At 42.4% G+C, this 21,177-nt stretch overlaps 1 protein-coding gene across 1 annotated transcript in view; it reads left to right on the forward strand.

The window, feature by feature from the left end:
- The window catches only part of TEX9 (testis expressed 9), a 94,358-nt gene that overhangs the window by 9,226 nt on the left and 63,955 nt on the right, over positions 1-21,177 (forward strand). Inside the window, exons 3-6 of the mRNA XM_040342739.1 lie at positions 2,072-2,135; positions 7,247-7,326; positions 17,876-17,924; positions 19,209-19,297. Coding sequence (XP_040198673.1) covers positions 2,072-2,135; positions 7,247-7,326; positions 17,876-17,924; positions 19,209-19,297 — 282 coding nt within the window. The remainder of the gene's footprint in view (positions 1-2,071; positions 2,136-7,246; positions 7,327-17,875; positions 17,925-19,208; positions 19,298-21,177) is intronic.

Genomic DNA, 21,177 nt, shown 5'->3' on the forward strand with positions numbered 1-21,177 from the left:
CCCCTCTGAGACAAGCAAATGGACTAGGGACACAGATTCCCCAGTCCCTTTCTTAGCAGCCTCAGCTGCGCTGAAAATGAAAGGAGAGAAGACAGCGGCTTCTCTCCATTCATAAACTGAAACATTGTAAACACAGTTTACAATGTTTCAGTTATGTGAATGGACAGAGTCAGTGATCACTGACTCTGTACATTCGGAAAAGGTAGGAGCCGGGTTTACCGATCGAGGGGGACACGGCGGCAGCCCGGAGACGGGGGACACGGCGGCAGCCCGGAGACGGGGGACACGGCGGCAGCCCAGAGACGGGGGACACGGCGGCAGCCCAGAGACGGGGGACACGGCGGCAGCTCAGAGACGGGGGACACGGCGGCAGCTCAGAGACGGGGGACACGGCGGCAGCCCGGAGACGGGGGACACGGCGGCAGCCCGGAGACGGGGGACACGGCGGCAGCCCAGAGACGGGGGACACGGCAGCAGTACAGAGGGTGGACACGGAGGGGTACAGCAGCAGAATGGAGGAGGATACAAGGACAGTCAGCGGTGATCGGTGCATGTAACTCCCCCACCGCACTGATCACCGCTGACTGTCCAGGCATTGGGTGAAGAATCTGAGCTTTTGCCCGAGTACAAGTACTCGGGCAAATGCTCGGTATCGATACCGATACTAGTATGGGTATCGGGACAACCCTACTTCTTCTTCTTTTTTTTTTTTTTTTTTTATATATATATATTTTTTTTTTCTGAGCTAAATTTTTATCTGATGTAGGGACAACCCTACTTCTAATCCAATGGTCGTGCAGTCCCATACACCGTTTGCTCAAGAGAAGAACGATATTTTGTAGTATGTTGGTATAAGCCCAAAATTATTAAAAAATATGTTACTCACAAAGATGTTAAACATCAATCCAATTCATGGCAATAACGCTGCTTACCAGATATATACCCTTTCACCAAAAAGTTTTATTGCCCCTATAAAACCAATAGCCACACGTGAACTTCTAACAAAAATAAGGGAGGCCCACCAGACAAGTTTGGCTCCCTTCCTCAGTAGGGAATCAAGAACTGCTTTATCCATATACTGATGATCAGTACAACTTCTTAGCGATCTCTCCAATCACCATCCCATAAGAGAGTGAAAGACCCACCTATTGTTTATAGCTTAAAGGGGTTGTAAAGGTAAAAAAAAGTTTTCCCTAAAAAAAACTTCCTTTACCTTAGTGCAGTCCTCCTTTACTTAACTCGATTTTGCTTTTAAATGTCCTTATTTCTTCTGAGAAATCCTCACTTCCTGTTCTTCTGTCTGTTACTCACCACAGTAATGCAAGGCTTTCTCCCTGGTGTGGAGAAAGCCTCTTGAGGGGGGAGGGGGCGAGCAGGAGAGTCAGGACGCCACTCTACTTTGCAGATAGAGAAAGGAGCTGTGTGTTAGTGGGCGTCCTGACTCTCCTGCTCGCCCCCTCCCCCCTCAAGAGGCTTTCTCCACACCAGGGAGAAAGCCTTGCATTACTGTGTGGAGTTACAGACAGAATAACAGGAAGTTAGGATTTCTCAGAAGAAATAAGTACATTTAAAAGCAAAATCGAAGGATGAGGTAAGCGAAGGAGGACTGCACTGAGGTAAAGGAAGCTGTTTAGGGGAAACATTTTTTACCTTTACAACCCCTTTAAACAATAAGTTGGTGTGCTTGTTTTATGTCATCATTTAATACAGTGGTCATCAACCCTGTCCCCAGGACCCACTAACAGGCCAGGTTTGCAAGATAACTGAAATACATCACAGGTGATATCATTTGTTGCTCAGTGATTGCAGTATTTTAGTCTGCATCTCCCCAACGTAATACATAAAACCTGGCCTGTTAGTGGGCCCTGAGGACAGGGTTGATGAGCACATATTTAATAAATTGCTTTGCTGTATTTGGGATCATATTGCTGTACTATGGTTCTGTGATTCCCAGAATTATTCACCCCCAGTAAAAAAAAAAAAAAGAAACACCCAGCTTAACAAAATGTACAAAAGAGCAGAAATTGGTAATATACGTGATCCAAATTCCATTGTATTTGTATTTATATAGGCGCCTGAATGCCGAGTTGGAGGCAAAAACAGCTGAGCTTGTTCGCGAGGCTGAAGAAGTGATGGTAAGTACAGTAGACAGGTGCTTATCTCTGGTAACACAAAATCCAAGTGGAATGTCACCCTTCTGTTGTAGTTTATGGTTTGAAATGTGTGAAACACTATTAAGGCCAAATCTGTCCACAGAAGAAAAATGTCTAGGTTGACATATATACTGTACGTAAAGAAGCCTTGTGGTTGAAAATGGCAATCTGAAAACAACTGCTTTTACCAAACGTCAGTTCTCCTTTTGTTTAGTTCTTAGTTGGTAATGAAAGATAATAAACAAAGGAAATAGTGATGCCAGGGAGAAATCCCAGTAAGGTCCTAAGATTCTCATATCACTTTCCTACTAGAAAGGGTCAAGACTTAAAGGACACTGAGCCTACTGTTTGGCCATCCAGAAACTGTTTTATAATCTATTTTATTAGAAAAGAATGAATACCAGTCACCGTACATTTAACTACTTGCCGACCAGCCGCCACAGTTATACGGCGACAGGTCGGCTCCCCTGCGCGAGAGCCCGTAGCTATACGTCGGCTCTCTAAGCGGCCACTCGTCCCTGACTTCTGTGCGCGTGCCCGGCGGGCGCGATCGCCGCCGGGCACCCACGATTGCTCGTTACAGAGCGAGGACCGGGAGCTGTGTGTGTAAACACACAACTCCCGGTCCTGTCAGGGGAGAAATGCCTGACCGTCTGTTCATTCAATGTATGAACAGCGATCAGTCATTTCCCCTAGTGAGGCCACCCCCCCTACAGTTAGAACACACCCAGGGAACATACTTAACCCCTTCCCCTAGTGTTAACCCCTTCCCTGCCAGTGGCATTTTTATAGTAATCCAATGCATTTTTATAGCACTGATCGCTATAAAAATGCCAATGGTCCCAAAAATGTGTCAAAAGTGTCCGAAGTGTCTGCCATAATGTCGCAGTATCGAAAAAAAATTGCTGATCGCCGCCATTACTAGTAAAAAAAAAAAAATTAATAAAAATGCCATAAAACTACCCCCTATTTTGTAAACGCTATGGGCCGGATTCAGGTAGGGGCGCGCATTGTTACGGCGGCGCAGCGTATCGTATTTACGATACGCCGCCGTAAGTCAGAGAGGCAAGTGCTGTATTCACAAAGCACTTGCCTCCTAAGTTACGGCGGCGTAGCGTAAATGGGGCCGGCGTAAGCGCGCGTAATTCAAATGAGGGGGCGTGTTTTATGTTAATTTTTGGTGACCCGACGTGATTGATGTTTTTCCCGAACGGCGCATGCGCCGTCCGTGGAATTTCTCAGTGTGCATTGCTCCAAAGTACGCCGCAAGGACGTCATTGGTTTCGATGCGATTTATTTTATTTTTTTTACAAAAATAAGTAGAAGAATACGTATCGGCCTAAACTGAGGACATTTTTTTATATATATTTTTGGGGGATATTTATTATAGCAAAAAGTAAAAAATATTCATTTTTTTCAAAATTGTCGCTCTATTATTGTTTATAGCGCAAAAACTAAAAACCGCAGAGGTGATCAAATACCACCAAAAGAAAGCTCTATTTGTGGGGAAAAAATGGACGCACATTTTGTTTGGAAGCAATGTTGCACGACCACGCAATTGTCAGTTAAAGCGACGCAGTGCCGAATCGCAAAAATTGCTCTGGTCTTTGACCAGCAATGTGGTCCGGGGGTTAAGTGGTTAAAGGCTCAAGATACACACCAAGTCCAATCTTTGTTTTGTAGGTCAAGGATTAAAAAATTAGAAACATGGCATCATGCATTCCAAATAGCATGATACTTCTCAGATTTTTGGTACAACATGCATAGCATAGTGCAGCCAATTCATTTTTAATGGGCTGCCCTATGTGCCACAAACATGCCAAGGTAGCTCATGTATCTTTTTGAGCATTAAGCTACACAAGTTTTTAACCGTGTGGTTTGTAGCATATGTCATGTGTGTTTTTTTTGTTTGTTTTTTATGCGACAATCTGTTTTGCCTGCGCCATTAACAATAGATGGCACCACAACCGCAGCACACGTTTTTTTTAAATATGCGCAAAATCTTATGATTTGCATGCATTCACAAGACACTATAGTGTGAATACATCCCTAGGCTTCCTTCACATAAATTCTTTCTGTAAACTTTTCTGTAAACCCTTTCTTCTTTAAAAGTAAACCCCTTTTTTGCATACTCCTTTTTTTTTTTTTTTCCTACTCCAATATTCTCAAAGTTAAAAACAAATTATTCTACACGGAGAGGTTCCAGCACCAGAATATACAGATTAATGCATTCATTACCTTGTACACACTAGTAGGGCTGAACGACAAAAAACTGACTGCTCAGGAGGAGCCGCTGTACTAACTATCCAACGTTGGTACAGCAATATCCCCTGCTGTTCTATTGTGTTCTGAAAGGGAGATGCCCCCCCACCAGAACACTCAAGTCATGACTGAGAGCGCTGATTGGGAGTCGATTGGGTGACCTTTTTCAGGCCTTGACTATCAAATTAAGACTGACTCCGGTACACACGGGTCAAATGTTGGCCGGTTTCTATTGAACTGGCCAATGCCGCCCTACATTCATCCCGTGTGTACCAGGCTTAAAGGGTGTGTAAAGTCCAAATTCTATGCATTAAGATTTAAAAGCCTTCTGTGTGCAGCAGCCCCCCTAATACTGGAGCCCAATCTCTGTCCAGCGATACCCATTAATGTCTCTCCCTCCTGATTGGCCGAGACACAACAGCAGTACCATTGGCTCCTGCTGATGTCAATCAAAGTCAGTTAGCGAATCAGGGGAGAGAGGGGGCGGGGCCAAACCGCAGCTTCATGTCTGTATGGTCACACAGAGCTGCAGCTTGATTTAGGTGTCCCCATAGCAAGCTGCTAGCTGTGGGAGCACTCAACAGGAAGGAGGGGCCCAGGAAGAGGAGGATCTGGGCTGCTCTGTGCAAATCAACTGCAACAGATCAGGTAAGTTTAACATGTTTGTTGTTTTTATAGAATTTTTTTTTTTAATTTTACAATAATTTTAATTATGCATATCTAATATCTCATGGGCTGCTGGGAAATCTAGAAATCAATGTAGGATGACATGTGGTGTCGCCACCCCTCCTATCTAGCATGTCAAATCAAAGCCTTGTCTTGTTGTTCATTTAAAAAAATCAAGGTTAGGGGCACGCTGGTTGATTAGTGGATGATTAGGCGGGTTAGTGGTGAATGCATAGGGTCTATATCAGGGCTCGACAAATCCCGGGCGCCAGGTCGCCATGGCGACTAGAAATGGTGTCCTGGCGACTTGGCTTGGAAGGTGGGCAAAAAAAAATAAAAAAATAATTTTTTTGTTTGTGAGCTGGCGCCATCTGGTGGTGAGCCGTTGGTATTCCACGTTATTACCACCAGATGTGTGAGCTGGCGCCATCTGGTGGTGGCCGTTGGTATTACAAGTTAAGCATTACAAGTTAAACAGCAATTCTAATGTAATTTTTCACTATTTTTCACTGCCATCTTCTACTCTCTAATTAGAACCCCCAAACATTATATATATTTTTTATCCTAACACCCTAGAAAATAAAATGGCGATCGTTGCAATACTTTCTGTCACGCCGTATTTGCGCAGCGGTCTTACAAGCGCACTCTTTTTGGGAAAAAAGTTATCCCGATTTTTTTTTTATATTATGAAAGATAATGTTACGCCAAGTAAATTCATACCCAACATGTCACGCTTCAAAATTGCGTCCGCTCTTGGAATGCCGACAAACTTTTACCCTTTAAAATCTTCATAGGCGACGTTTAAAAAAATCTACAGGTTGCCTGTTTTGAGTTAGAGGGCTAGAATTATTGCTCTCACTCTACCAATCGCGGCGATACCTCACATGTGTGGTTTGAACACCGTTTACATATGCAGGCGCTGCTCACGTATGTGTTCGCTTCTGCGCGCAAGCTCGTCGGGACGGGGTGCGTTTTCTGGCTCCTAACTTTTTTAGCTGGCTCCTAGATTCCAAACAAATTTGTCAAACCCTGGTCTATATTGTTGGGTACCGGCTATTCTCCTAAAAGTTCAATAATCGGCTACGTGGAAACGCGTGGCTTAATACAATTACAATATGGTTGCTCAAATGTAAGGATTGCGGTGGGTCATTCTGAGTCATATAACTGGTGGCGGTGAGAATATGAAGATCTGCATTCCGTGGTGAGACAGGCGTGATGCTAAATAACAAATGCTGTTCTGCAACCCTAAATAAGTGCTTTAAGAATGGTATGTTTTTGGGTATGAGACTTATGCCGTTTACACACGATCGGACATTCTGACAACAAAACGTTTTTTTTCCGACAGAATGTTGGCTCAAACTTTTCTTGCATACACACGGTCACACAAATGTTGTCGGAGATTCCAATAGTCAAAAAAGTGGTCACGTACAACACTACGACGAGCTGAGAAAAATTAAGTTCAATGTTTCCGAGCATGCGTAGGATTTTTGTGCGTCGGAATTGCATACAGACGATTGAAATTTCCGACAAGAACTTTTGTTGTCGGAAAAATTGAGAACCAGCTCTCAAACATTTGTTGTCGGAATTTCCGACAGTAAATGTGCAATGGAGCACACACACGATCGGATTTTCCGACAACAAGCTCACATCGAACATTTGTTGTTGGAAATTCCGACCGTGTGTACGCGGCATAAGACTATGCTAATGTAGGGGTGGATATTTGCATTTTTACATAATGTATCAGCATGTGATATGTTAATAAGTGTATTTTTCCTTTTAATTATTTATTTCTTCTTATGTTTGTTGGGTTGTGTGTATGCTAAAACAAAAATATTCAATACAAACTATTGTTCAAAAACATGTAAATAATGTAAACATGTAAAATATCAAGGTGCTCTATGAATGGAAGTGTTCAGTGTGCAGAGGGTAAGCTGCTCACACAGAACCTGAGGGGGACCCGGTATATCATGGCTATTTCTGTAGTAGTGCAGACTACTACAGTGATTATCAGCTTCCCCAGCTGCCAAGTTGAACCAACGTAGGCATGCAATTTAAACCATTCCAGGAGTTCAGCTTTAAACAAATGCAGAAGAATAGAATATGTAATAGTTTGTTTCTAGTATTGAATACTGCAAAAGCAAATGTTAACATATTTCTTCTTTCAGAGAGAGCAACAGCAGCTGCTATCACAACCAGCCCTGACGCAAGTTAAACTTTTTGATGAAGATGAGGATGAAAGTTTCAGGTTAGTAGTGTCTTAAAAAAATATATATATTAGCAATGTTTCAAATGCCTGATGCAAATTGAAAAGACTCCACATTTGCTTTGTCTTTATATAGTCGAAATGTAAAGGGAAATAATATGTGCCCAAAAACAAAAATAAGTGTAACAAAGAATGAACCCTGAACAGAGTGAAGCAGCTACACAGGAATGTGACAAAACTCAGACAAATGTGGATGGTAATGTAGCGCTACGTGTGAGCCAAAAAGCAATGGCTGTATACACCTAATGGGGTGTGACCATATATTGTGACACAAAGGATGTAATGGCAAAAATTGCACCACAACAAAATGTGAAATTAAAATCAATAAAGTGAACAATATAAACAACAATGTAATGTAGTGTCCATAAACAATAAAACGATGAAGATGTCATGAGATGGTGAGGAACTTCCCAACAGAAATCTTCAAATATGAGGTGGAATACATATGCGCTTACCGCAACTGTTGGACCCAAATGTCGTATATGAATTTGTGGAAGATAAGGTTTTTTTGAGCCCTCTCCAGTTGGTTTCCAGTGCCCATGCCAGGGTTCTCACTTACCTGAACCAGATCGTGTTTGGATGCTTGGAGGATCTTTTATGATTGCCATACCCAAGGTTTACTACTAGGATCTTTAGTATTGGAGTAGTCGGTGGCCGATGAACATCTGGTTTTCCTGCCCTTTCCTGGATTGACAACATCTGACTACCTAGGAGGTAGACTCTATTTCCTTCTGGACTTCCGGTGACATCTCTGTGGGACATTCCAAGCTCGATCGATCCACTGTCGTACGACATTTGGGTCCAACAGTTGCGGTAAGCGCATATGTATTCCACCTCATATTTGAAGATTTCTGTTGGGAAGTTCCTCACCATCTCATGACATCTTCATCGTTTTATTGTTTATGGACACTACATTACATTGTTGTTTATATTCACTTTATTGATTTTAATTTCACATTTTGTTGTGGTGCAATTTTTGCCATTACATCCTTTGTGTCACAATATATGGTCACACCCCATTAGGTGTATACAGCCATTGCTTTTTGGCTCACACGTAGCGCTACATTACCATCCACATTTGTATAGTCTAAGCTGACTCAAACAAAAAACTATTTTGTCTGCTGGGTGAACTCTGTATAAACTGTATATACAAAGCTTCCTCTGAAGTGAAGATCATGACATCAACTGGCCACCTCTCTGCCTCAGCCAGTCAGAGGAATCTTTGTATTCATTCATAGAGTACAAAGCTGCATGTGAAGGACTGAGCAGTGTCCAGCCCAACTCAATCTTCAGGAGCAGGACAGGAAGTCCCCATCCTGCTACTGGGACTCACTATTGTATACTGTACATAACTGGTGCTATATACAGCATGCTTAGCAGGTTCAACTGTTATTGAATAAAAAAGTAAATCTGTATTCAGGCTTTAGTCTGCAGCAGAGAAATATGACTCCAGAATGTTGTCCTTATAAGTAGAGTTTCAAGAAAAAAGAAGCCGGATCTGAAACTGGTGAGAAACAAAGAAAGAAAACGATAAAAAGAGAAAAAAATTAAAAAGAGAAACAGTGGTAGATGACAGGGAGAAATGTTATTGATGGAGGCTATGTCTAAAGCCTCGTACACACGATTGGATTATCTGACGGGAATTGTGTAATGACAGGCTGTTATCGGAAAATCCGACCATTTGTATGCTCCATCGGACATTTGTTGTCGGATTTTCCACAGACAAATGTGGATAGCACGCTTTCAAATTGTCTGCCAACAAATGTGCGTTTGTCAGATTATCTGATCGTGTGTGCACAAGTCCTTTGGACAAAACACCAAAGTACAAACACGCATGCTCAGAAGCAATGCTCACCATAACACAACATTAGCAGAAGTTGTCCAAAGGGTGGCGCTAAAGAGCTGAAAAAACACATAGTTTCTGTTTGTTGGTCGACAATTCTTTGCCGTTTGTATGCAATACAAGTTCCTGGCCAACGCCCTTCAGACAAAAGTCCTACGCATTGTCCAATGAAAATCTGATTGTGTGTACAAGGCTTAAGGCCACTTTCACACGTGTGGACCATTCGTTTCCTTAGTTTAGTCACTTTTTTCAAGGAAAAAAATGGATGAAGTTTACATCAGTTTGTCATCAGTTCTTTACATCCACCAGCTAGAGTCCTTAACCACTTGAGGTGAGGTTTTTTTTTACATCAGTTTTTCGTCTGATCTGTATTTTTACAGAAGAAAAATAAGGCTTTGACCTGTTCCAAAAAACTGATGATGATGGAAGCATATGTAAACGGATGATCATCCATTTACATCTGTTTTTCCACAGAAAAATTAGAATAGGGACCTTTTATATGAGACGGTGACCTGGTAAGGTCAATTGCCTCCATCATCCCTATCTATATGTCGAAAAAAGGGGGGGAGAGGAGATTGGGACTTTGAATGCAGCAAGTAGGTGTATACATTTCAGTTTAATAAATAAATCAACATACAAATGCATAATCATGAGTGTATATCCAATACAATTATATAACTGGTACAATTCATAAAAATGTATATCCTTGCATACAATATAAACGAGTTGCCACATGATTATAAATGATTATAAATGGTCAATATCAAAAATCTATACATACTGACAGATATTAATTGAATCATAGGAACACAGCATATAATAGCTCTATGAATTTTAATGGATTGATCCACTCTTCAGGAGCATGCGCGTGAGTTCAATAAAAAATAAAATCGAAGGAGTTGATTTATGGTCTGATCCTACCCAAGGAAAAAAGGAAAATCATAAAACATATAAAATAAAATCAAACCAAATAAAATACCCCGCTCTCTTCCATACTTGCAACGTTGATTATATAATTGCTATTTGGACTGAAAGTGTGGCACTGTAGATCGGGGACCCCCAAAGGGGGCATCTCCAACGGGAGCTGAGGTGGTGTGAATGGCCTGCTGTCCAGCAAGAGAAACATCCAGGGGAGACAGATTGCAAGAAATTGAAGTAGTCAGAGTGACCATAGGTGCTGAAACCATCAATGCAGGACTTTCTGGAAAAATATATACTGTATTTATCGGCGTATAACACGCACCCCAACTTAAGAGGGAAGTTTCAGGAAAAAATGTTTTGTTTTAATAATCCACTTTGAAGCAAAATAATGGTATCTGAGCATCAATGCAGCCTGATCTGTGCCCATCTGCAGCCTCAATGCAGCCTGATCTGTGCCCATCTGCAGCCTCAATGCAGCCTGATCTGTGCCCATCTGCAGCCTATAAATTTACCAAAATGCCCTGCCTGTTCAGTGCCCATCTGCAGTCTCACCTTTTTAGTGTAAGATCATTGATGCTGTCTCCGAGGGAAGAGGGGAGGTGAGCGCCACTGAATTACATACAGCCGCCATCTCCTTCCTGTGTACCCGGCGCTCCGTCACTCACAGCCATATCTCCTGCCCCTGCTCATATGATAGACAGTACAGGGGCCAGGAGGCGTGGCTGTGCGTGACGAAGCGCTGTATACACAGGAAGGAGATCACGGCTCTATGTAATTCAGCGACGCTCGCTCTTCTTCCCTCAGACAGCAGGGATCGGCGTATAACACGCACACGCGATTTTCCCCTGAATTTAAGGGGGAAAAAGTGCATGTTATACGCCGATAAATACGGTATATATATTTTTGTTTTTATAGTATGAACGTGCAAAGTGTCCTGTGCTCGGTAAAGAACAGGAGGACATACACTCATGATTATGCGTTTGTATGTTAATTTATATATTAAACTGAAATTTAAACACCTACTTGCTTCATTCAAAGTCCCAATCCCCCCCCCCTCCTTTTTTTTGACATATACCGGTGATGCTCGAAAAATTTGAATATCATGAAAAAGTTTATTTATTTCACTAATGCAACTTAAAGGGGAAACTAATATATGAGATAGACTCATCACATCCAAAGCAAGATAGTTCAAGCTGTGATTTGTCGTAATTGTGATTAATATGGTTTACAGCTCATGAAAACCCCAAATCCACAATCTCAGAAAATTAGAATATTGTGAAAAGGTGGAATATTCTAGGCTCAAAGTGTCCAACTATAATCAGCTAATTAAGCCATAACACCTGCAAAGGGTTCCTGAGCCTTTAAATGGTCTCTCAGTCTGGTTCAGTAGGAATCACAATCATGGAAAAGACTGCTGACCTGACAGCTGTGCAGAAAACCATCATTGACACCTTCCATAAAGGAGGGAAAGCCTCAAAAAGGTAATTGCAAAAGAAGTTGGATGTTCCCAAAGTGCTGTATTAAAGCACATTAATAGAAAGTTATGTGGAAGAAAAAGGTGCACAAGCAGCAGGGATGACCGCAGCCTGGGTAGGATTGTCAGTAAAAGGCCATTCAAAAGTGTTGGGGACTTTCACAAGGAGTGGACTGAGGCTGGAGTCAGTGCATCAAGAGCCATCACACACATGTTGTATTCGTCTTGTCAAGCCACTCCTGTCCTGAACAACGAACAATGTCAGAAGCGTCTTACCTGGGCTAAAGAAAAAACAGACCTTGTCTGTTGCTCAGTGGTCCAAAGTTCTCTTTTTTCTGATGAGATCAAATTTTGCATCTCATTTGGAAACCAAAAACCCAGAGTATGGAGGAAGAATTGAGAGGCACACACTGCAAGATGCTTGTAGTCCAGTGTGAAGTTTCCACAGTCTATGTTGATTTGGGGAGCCATGTCATCTGCTGGTGTTGGTCCACTGCGCTTCATTAAGTCCGGGGTCACCGCAGCCGTCTACCAAGAGATTTTGCAGCACTTCATTCTTCTTTCCGTAGACAGGCTCTATGGCAGTGGTTCTCAACCTTTCTAGGGTCAGGACCCCTTAATAAAATTTCCCAAGTTGTGGGGACCCCTAACAACAGTAAAATTATTTTTGTAGCGTGGGTTGTCAGTACCCAAGGCCCCTAACCGACGGATATTAAGTCCTTTCCTCTTGTACAGTATTAAAAACCCTTATGGTACATTTTAGGATGTACAACTCTTTCTCTTTCTTCTCCTTTCTTTCTCTTTTATCTCTCTCTATCCTAATTTATGGTTTTTCTTTTTTCCACATCCCTCTCTCTAGCCGTCTTTCTAGCTCTTTCTCTTATTCTTTCTCTCCCTTTTTCTTTGTTCCTCCCCCTCTTTTCACCTCCCTTCTGTGTATTCTCTATTTTTATTCCCTTTCTTACTCCTTGGTTGGGGGGGGGGGTGGGATGAGTGGCAGTGCTTTTACTCACTGTGTCTTCTGCTCTGTGGTGTCTCGCAGCACTGACACCTATGCCAAAATCAGGATATGGGGTCTCCTCCAGCCCCTCCCACTTCACATTCCTCACCAGTCAGCTGACCTCTAGTCTGTGCCCCCCCCCCCAACCTGCTGTGAAGTGGCTGAGTGGGTGGCTGCCCTGATGGGCAGCCACGAAAAGGTTGGGAGAGCGGTGCAGGTTTCAGGAACAGCCCAGGATTTGGTGACCCCTGGCAAATTATCATTTGACCCCCAGGTTGAGAACCACTGCTCTATGGGGATGCTGACTTCATTTTCCAGCAGGACTTGGCACCTGCCCACACTGCCAAAAGCACCCAAACCTGGTTCAATGACCATGGGATCACTGTGCTTAATTGGCCAGCAAACTCGCCTGACCTGTGGGGCATTTCCTAGAGAAAGATGAGAGACATGAGACCGAACAATGCGGAAGAGCTGAAGGTCGCTATTAAAGCATCCTGGTCTTTCATAACATCTCAGCAGTGCCTCAGGCTGATAGCTTCCATGCCACGCCTCATTGAGGCAGTATTTGCTGCAAAAGTGGCCCAAACCAAATACTGAGTACATATGCATGCTTATACTCTTCAGAGGTCCGCTATTGTTCTATATACAATCCTTGTTTTATTGCTTGCATGTAATATTCAAATTTTCTGAGATTGTGGATTTGGGGTTCTCATGAGCTGTAAGCCATAATCATCACAATTATGACAAATCGCGGCTTGAACTATCTTGCTTTGCATGTAATGAGTTTATCTCATATATTAGTTTCACCTTTTAAGTTACATTAGTGAAAAAAATAAATAAAAAAAAACGTTTGCACGATATTCAAATTTTTTGAGTATCACCTGTAGATAAGGATGGAGGCAATTGACCTTACCAGGTCACCGCTAAACAACAGTCCCAACTGTTCTCCTTGTTCTTATAGCAATACCGGGATGGAAACACCTAGTTTAGGTCTAGCTAGGTCTGACAACATCTACTTATCTAGTTATTATACTTATATTGCTGATTTGTTCAATTCCCCCTCTCTCTAGGGCCAACACCCTTAGGATGGGGCTGTTACCTCCCATCCCTTGGTGTGTATATATACAGCCTTCTTTGTTCTACTTGGTGTGTCATGTGATCTGGTTTAAGAGCCCTCTGGTTCCCATTCCTTCTGGGAGCTGAGATTCATGCCACAGACCCTCCTCCCCCCTTCTACCTAGGGTGGGTGGACGTTCATGCGCCATCCATCGACGTCACCTCCTGTGTATTCTGTTCTGACGTCACCTCATGTGTATATCCTGTTGTGTTCAGCTTAGAGGCCAGTCGCTGTTCACCTGTATGCTTAAATAATCTTCCCTCAAGCATATCTCCACCCCAGCCTCTAACTAGGACTATACTATATTAACTTGTGCACAGTAAATCAAGCCTTGCTGATCAATATTGTGTGTTTGGCTTCCTGTGTGTTTCTTGCCGTGTGCTCTACGTCTGTTTCTGTTCACCGATCTTGGCTTGTTCTTTGCCTATCCCTGCCTGATTGATACCCTGACCTTTGGCGTGCTCTTTGTCTAATCCTTGTCTGCTAGTTTCCTCGACCTTTGGCTTATTTCCTGACTATCCCTTGTTGTCCTGGAGGGCTGCTTCCGCTCTATCCTCCCAGTAGCCTATTGTGTGCATGAGCTGGGAGACCCTGGGGGCCGTGACCTAGAACCAGTTGCAGAGCAGTCCATCCTTACCACTAGAGACTCCACGCCCTGGGGAATCTTATGCTCTAGCTCACAGTGGGATCTGTGTTGGGGCTCCAGTGGACCTGCTTTCCTGAACCACCTAAAGCTCCATCTGCAACGTCAGCCGGTATGGTCCACTACCTTAACGGTGCACTCCTGACTCCTCCAGTGTGCATCTGTCACCTGGCCTCAAGTGACCTCACAGTAATTCTGTATTCCCGGCTGTGTAAAGGCATTCTTCAGTACCTAGTGCATTGGAATGGATTTGGTCCTGAGGAGAGGTCTTGGATCACTGCATCTGATGTTTTTGCGCCTCGTCTTTTGAGGAGGTTTTATCTGAGGTTTCCCTCCAAGTCTGGGCCCAAGCGGGGGAGACCTCGTAAGAATTGGGTACTGTCAGGTCACCTGAGGCCAGGTGACAGATGCACACTGTTGAAGTCAGGAGTGCACCGCTAAGGTAGTAGACCATTCCTTACTGCTGCGTATCCGAGCGGCACCGGCGCCCCAGCATCTCTGGCCAAATGCAACACCCAAGAGGCTTGAATCCTGCTTGTCTTGCGGGAAAACGCTCGCAAAGAGAGTCAGGATTTTTTTTTTTAAAACGGCTGGTATTGCGAAACGCTCATAAACCGCATTACTCGCAATCCGAGGTTTCACTGTATACTCATTTCTTTTAATCTGAATACATTTTGTATTGTATGTTCCATATCATTGGGGTCTTTAAATCATAACTTTTGGTGAATTGAACCCACTTTTCATTTCAATCCTAATGAGTAAAGACTTAGGCCGCGTACAGACGAGCCTAAGTTTTCACCGTACATGTATGCCCGGGGATTTCTGTATGGTGGCTGTACTCACCATCATACAGAAATCCGCGCGTAAACAATACGCGGGGCGTGTCCGCGCCGTCGCCGCGACGTGGGCGGCCCTGCCAGTTAAATGCTTCCACGCATGCGTCAAAGTCATTCGACGCATGCGAGGGATGGCGGGCGCTCGGACATGTACGGCAGGTCTGTACAGACGACCGAACATGTCCGAGCGGACAGGATTCCAGCGGGCTGTTTTAAAACAAGTCCGGAAATATTTGCCCGCTGGGAAAAGGCCCGGCGGGCAAATGTTTGCTGGAATCCTGCCCGCTCGGGCCTACACACGACCGAACATGTCTGCTGAAACTGGTCAGCAGACATGTTCGGTCGTCTGTACGGGGCCTTAGTGCTGACTTATTTTCTGGCCATACTTCCCCACTGTATAAACCTGCATACACTAGATGAATAGATGAATTATTAAAGTGCATAATCAATTTTAAACCTCCCCTTCTTTTTTTTTTTTTTTTTTTAATCATACTTACCTACCTGGATGCAGCATTGGTCCCACACTAGCTCTAACACTGAGAACCAAGCGATCAAACACTGCAGATCGCTCAGTTCACACTGCTCTACCCCCCTTGCTCTTTGGAGCGCTAAGCTGTGGTGGCTGAGCCAGGTGCCGGTCCATGCATGTGGGCAGATCCCGACTTCACTGTCGTGATCTTGCCCAAGCCTGGACTGGTTCTGTGACGTCAGCCGACAGCGGCCTTCAGCCTGCTCTCAGCTGAAAACGGATCACAGGAGTGCAAAACCAACTGCACTCCTGAGTTTCCATAGGAGAAGTACAGCCAAACAAGCTTTGGCTGTACTTCTTTAAGCAATGCTTGCAGTTCAGTTTTTTTTTTGTGCATTTTTTAAAAAAGGATAGAAGATGTATTTATCGGCGATTAAAAACCAAACAATATATTTTACCTGCTCCCCTTTTGACTTTTCGCATGAAAACTGTAGCTGCAGATTTGATATTTTACAAAATGTTCTAATGAAGAGAGTACCACATTTTATGATGATCAGACTAGTTTCAATCCATTTTCAGATATACATGCCGTGTAGGTCAACAACGTTGGGACTTTAGCTTTGATATAGCATTATTTAAGGGAAAGATGTGATGGGAGAAATACATAGGCTTCTGAAAATGCAAATTTTCTGAGTCTGACTTTAAGTAGATGTAAACTCAATTACTAAACTCTTTTATGTAAACCGCCTGTTTACATTGCTCAAAAGCTCAAGCTTAAGCTGGCCATACTTTATACAATTTCCTATTCAATTTCCTTTAGATTTACCTTTTAACTATATAGTGCAAGGACCTTCCTGATACAGGGAGTCCGCGAGTTACAAACATCCGACTTGCGAACGACTCCTATTTACGAACGGGAGGCTGCGTGGCCACTTTTTGATTGCGGACACATTCGATGGGACCTTTTTGATGGCGGGCACATTCAACGGGACCCTTTCAACGGCTGGCACATTTGACGGAACATTAGAAAACAACATATCTGCCGCTCTGCGCATGCTGTTCCTTGCGATCATATTCGACTTAAGAACAAACCTACAGTCCCTAACCTGTTCGTAACTTGGTGACTGCCTGTAGCATACAATTTGAAAGTGTTTAGGTTTTGGTAAATCTAAGATAGACCATAGCCGGTGAAAATTTCTTTCCTGCGGCCATGGGTTGTCGGAAAGAAATTTGGACGATTTCCTCATGAACACAGACAGTGCTGACAGGGGAATCCCTCCTGCCAAGCCATTTTATTCTCCCGGCTGGGTAGCGGGGGAAGCTGTCCTCGTCAAGAGAAGAAAGTGATTATTGCTAGCGGCTATAGCAACTGCTAGCGATAATCGCAAATGAATCCGGCAGGCTGGTTGTACCCAAGTTGAATCATCAACTTGGTACATTTCGAACTGCCCATAGTCGGTTCAAATCTTGGCCCGTTTCTGCTGAACTGGCCAAGATTTGAGCCGTCTATGGTCTGCCTTAAGGAAAATTGAACTAAAAAATTGTATAATCTATAGCCAGCCTTACCTTTACACACATAACAGAATAAATCAGAGCAGTAACCAGTTCATTAGCTCCATCTGAGATTTCAGCAATTCAGAATGAACCTCAATGTAAGCTGCTACTAGACTGTGTCTTAAAAAAAACCCATTGTACACCAAAAACTCTTTATCATGTATAATCATGTATAAGGGCCGGTTCACTGCATGTGATTCGCACCGCACTGCGATGTCTGTGTGATGCAAATTCAGCCATTCAGATTGTATGGCTGAATTTGCATCACATTCCGACCAAACTCGTGCAGGACCCTTTTTTTGGTCTGCTCCAGACCAAAAAAAGTGGTCCTGCACAAGCGTTTTGGTGTTCACACCCATGCGATCCGATTTCTGTCTGAGTTGACAGTTTTCACCCGATCTAGGGGTGTCATTAACTTTGTATTGATACAGTAGTGTGAACTGTCGGCGGGAGACATGCAATGCAGAAAACCATACTGGCTTTGCAGGGTTCCCGCATCGCTGCAGTGTGAACCGAGCCTTAAATGTTTATTTGTTATGTTTATTGTGTAAAAATAAATATGTAAAACCATTTTAAAATTTGTATAAATTAAAATTTCATTTACCACAAAATCATTATAATGAAAAAATGATATGCCATCTTTTTTCTTAAATTTTTATTTATTTTTTTGTTAGGCATCTTTTGTCCCCTGAAGTACCAACCTTAACCCTTCCGCGGAATATGGTATGAAAATGGTTCACATGTATGCATATAATTGTAGGCTTGATTTATAAAAATTTGATTTTTTCTTTTTTGAATGCAAGGTTTTTCAAATGTAAAGCATTGATTTTATACTTGAGGGCCATTTTATTTAGATTTCTTAGCAACTAGAAAAATCTGCGACCTCAGAGAAGGAAATAGGTTGATATGTTTCATGGAGTTTGAATGTTCTTCTGCGATGCATTGGTTTCCTATGGGTGATCCAATTTCCTCTCACGTTCCAGAAACATACTGGTGGGTTAATGTGCTTCCATCTAGATTCGATGTGCTTTTCTGTATGAATTTAATAAGGACGTTAAAATCATATTCAGGGCAAAGCAACAAATTCACTTAAGTGATTCTTCTGCTGCCTATTCCAACATGACATCACTAGGTCCCAGTGATTGGCTTCCCGGGCACCCGGTATGGCATAAGCCACCCTCTCTTCATACTTGGTATTTTTTCATTCTCTTGGTGGTCGAATGAAGCGGCTGGATATATGGTTATAGTCAGATAACCACAACCATACGTCTTAAAGAAGCTGGGTTTCCGGTGAAACGCGTTGAAGTCATGCAGGTGTGTGCACTGGATGTCACTAGTCATGCCCATGTCACTAGTCCACCTACCGGGAAGCTGAAGCCAAGCATTTGAGACACTGCAGCGGGTGTCTCAAAAGACACCCGCTGTAGGTAAAAATAACAAAGCAGGGTATACAACTGTTTTTTAAAGGATCCTGACAAGAAACAGGGAGTTGGCTGTATAAGGTATTTACTAGCAGAAAAAAAATGTTTTACTATCCAAAGGTAAAACAGCAAGGGCAGAGGATTTAACAGATGGAAAGATGAAACATTGAAGTTCCGCTTTAATGTAGCATACTGTAAAAGATCAGCAACACTTTGCTTACAACTCTCTGTTTGGGTATTGAGATGCATAATAATAATAATAATATTATAATTGTTATTACAAGCTTAAGAACAGAAGGTCTTAAGGGCAGCGGAGAGCACAGTTTGGATATTTGGAGACATGATCGGTGATGTAGCTTGGGGCAGATTTGTGAATGGCTTTCTATGTTAGTATTTTGAATACTTGCATATTAGGTCAATTTGGACCCACTTTGATTTAACACAGTATTGTATGAGGTAACTAAGACTTTCAAGAGCAGCAGACATCTGTGAGGACACAGGGTGGCTCGCATGGTCAATGTAATTGTACAGTGTAAAATGTTGTAATTATGACTTTCTGCCTAATGTAACTACTTTAATTTTACAGAATGACAGTAAACCAAATCCAAAATCGACAAAGTCATCAGCTCGGAGCAGGCCATTTTCTGCAAACAATGGGAAAAAACAAATGCCTAGGTAAGGAAAAAATAAATATAACACACACACACACATATATATATATATGCATGCATGCATACATACAGTGTGTGTGTATGTATGTGTGTAATATATATATATATGTGTGTGTGTGTGTGTGTGTGTGTGTGTGTATATATATGTGTATATATATATATATATATATATTGTGTGTGTGTGTGTGTGTGTGTGTGTATATATATATATATATATATATATATATATATATATATATATATATATATATATATATATACACACAGTACAGACAAAAAGTTTGGACACACCTTCTCATTCAAAGAGTTTTCTTTATTTTCATGACTATGAAAATGGTAGATTCACACTGAAGGCATCAAAACTATGAATTAACACATGTGGAATTTTACATAACAAAAAAGTGTGAAACAACTGAAAATATATTTCATATTCTAGGTTCTTCAAAGTAGCCACCTTTTGCTTTGATTACTGCTTGGCACACTCTTGGCATTCTCTTGATGAGCTTCAAGAGGTAGTCACCTGGCACAGCACCCCATCACTCTCCTCTCCGGATGGAATAGCATGCCGCTGCAAGATGCTGTGGTAGCCATGCTGGTTCAGTATGCCTTCAATTTTGAATAAATCCCCAACAGTGTCACCAGCAAAGCACCCCCACACCATCATACCTCCTCCTCCATGCTTCACGGTGGGAACCAGGCACGTAGAGTTCATCCGTTCACCTTTTCTGCGTCGCACAAAGACACGGGGGTTGGAACCAAAGATCTCAAGTTTGGACTCATCAGACCAAAGCACACATTTCCACTGGTCTAATGTCCATTCCTTGTGTTCTTTAGCCCAAACAAGTCTCTTCTGCTTGTTGCCTTTCTTTAGCAGTGGTTTCCTAGCAGATATTCTACCATGAAGGCCTGATTCACACAGTCTCCTCTTAACAGTTCTAGAGATGTGTCTGCTGCAAAAGGTGGCTACTTTGAAGAACCTAGAATATGAAATATATTTTCAGTTGTTTCACACTTTTTTGTTATGTATAATTCCACATGTGTTAATTCATAGTTTTGATGCCTTCAGTGTGAATCTACAATTTTCATAGTCGTGAAAATAAAGAAAACTCTTTGAATGAGAATGTGTGTCCAATCTTTTGGTCTGTACTGTATATACTGTGTGTGTGTGTGTGTATATATATATGTATGTGTGTGTGTATGTGTGTGTGTATATATATATATATATATATATACACACACAGCGGGTAAAATAAGTATTAAACACGTCACCATTTTTTTCACCACATGTCGGTAACAACACAATACGAAAGGGAGGTGCAAAAAGTCATGGAAAGCCAAGACACCAGCTGAAATCTATTAGTAATTATAAAGCAATGCTTCCCTTTTCCAGTGCAAGTTAATATCGGCTGGATCAACGTATGGCTTAAAAAAGGGTGTCGCACAAGAAACATCTCATGGGTAAAAGCAAGAACTTTGCAACCTTATTGTTGCAAAACATACTGATGGCATTGCATTACAGGAGGATTTCTAAACTTCTGAATTGTTTTCTAAACTTCTGAAGTGAGCACTGTTAGGACCATAATCTGGAAGTGGACAGAACATAAACTGGCCAATCTTTGCAAGATTTCTGACAGAGGAGTGAAAAGAATTATCAGAAAAGTTGTCCAAGAGCCAAGGACCACTTGTGGAGCGCTTCAGAAAGACCTGGAATTGGCAGGTAAAATTGTTCAAAGAAAACAATAAGTAATGCACTCAACCGCCGTGGCCTGTATGCACGCTCACCACAGAGAAGAAAAAGCATATTAAAGCTTGTTTAACCACTTAAGGACCGGCTCCTGTAGACTTACATCGTCAGAATGGCACAGACAGTCAAATCAACATAAA

Source organism: Rana temporaria, chromosome 3 (genome assembly GCF_905171775.1).
Source record: "Rana temporaria chromosome 3, aRanTem1.1, whole genome shotgun sequence".
NCBI classification, from domain to species: domain Eukaryota; kingdom Metazoa; phylum Chordata; class Amphibia; order Anura; family Ranidae; genus Rana; species Rana temporaria.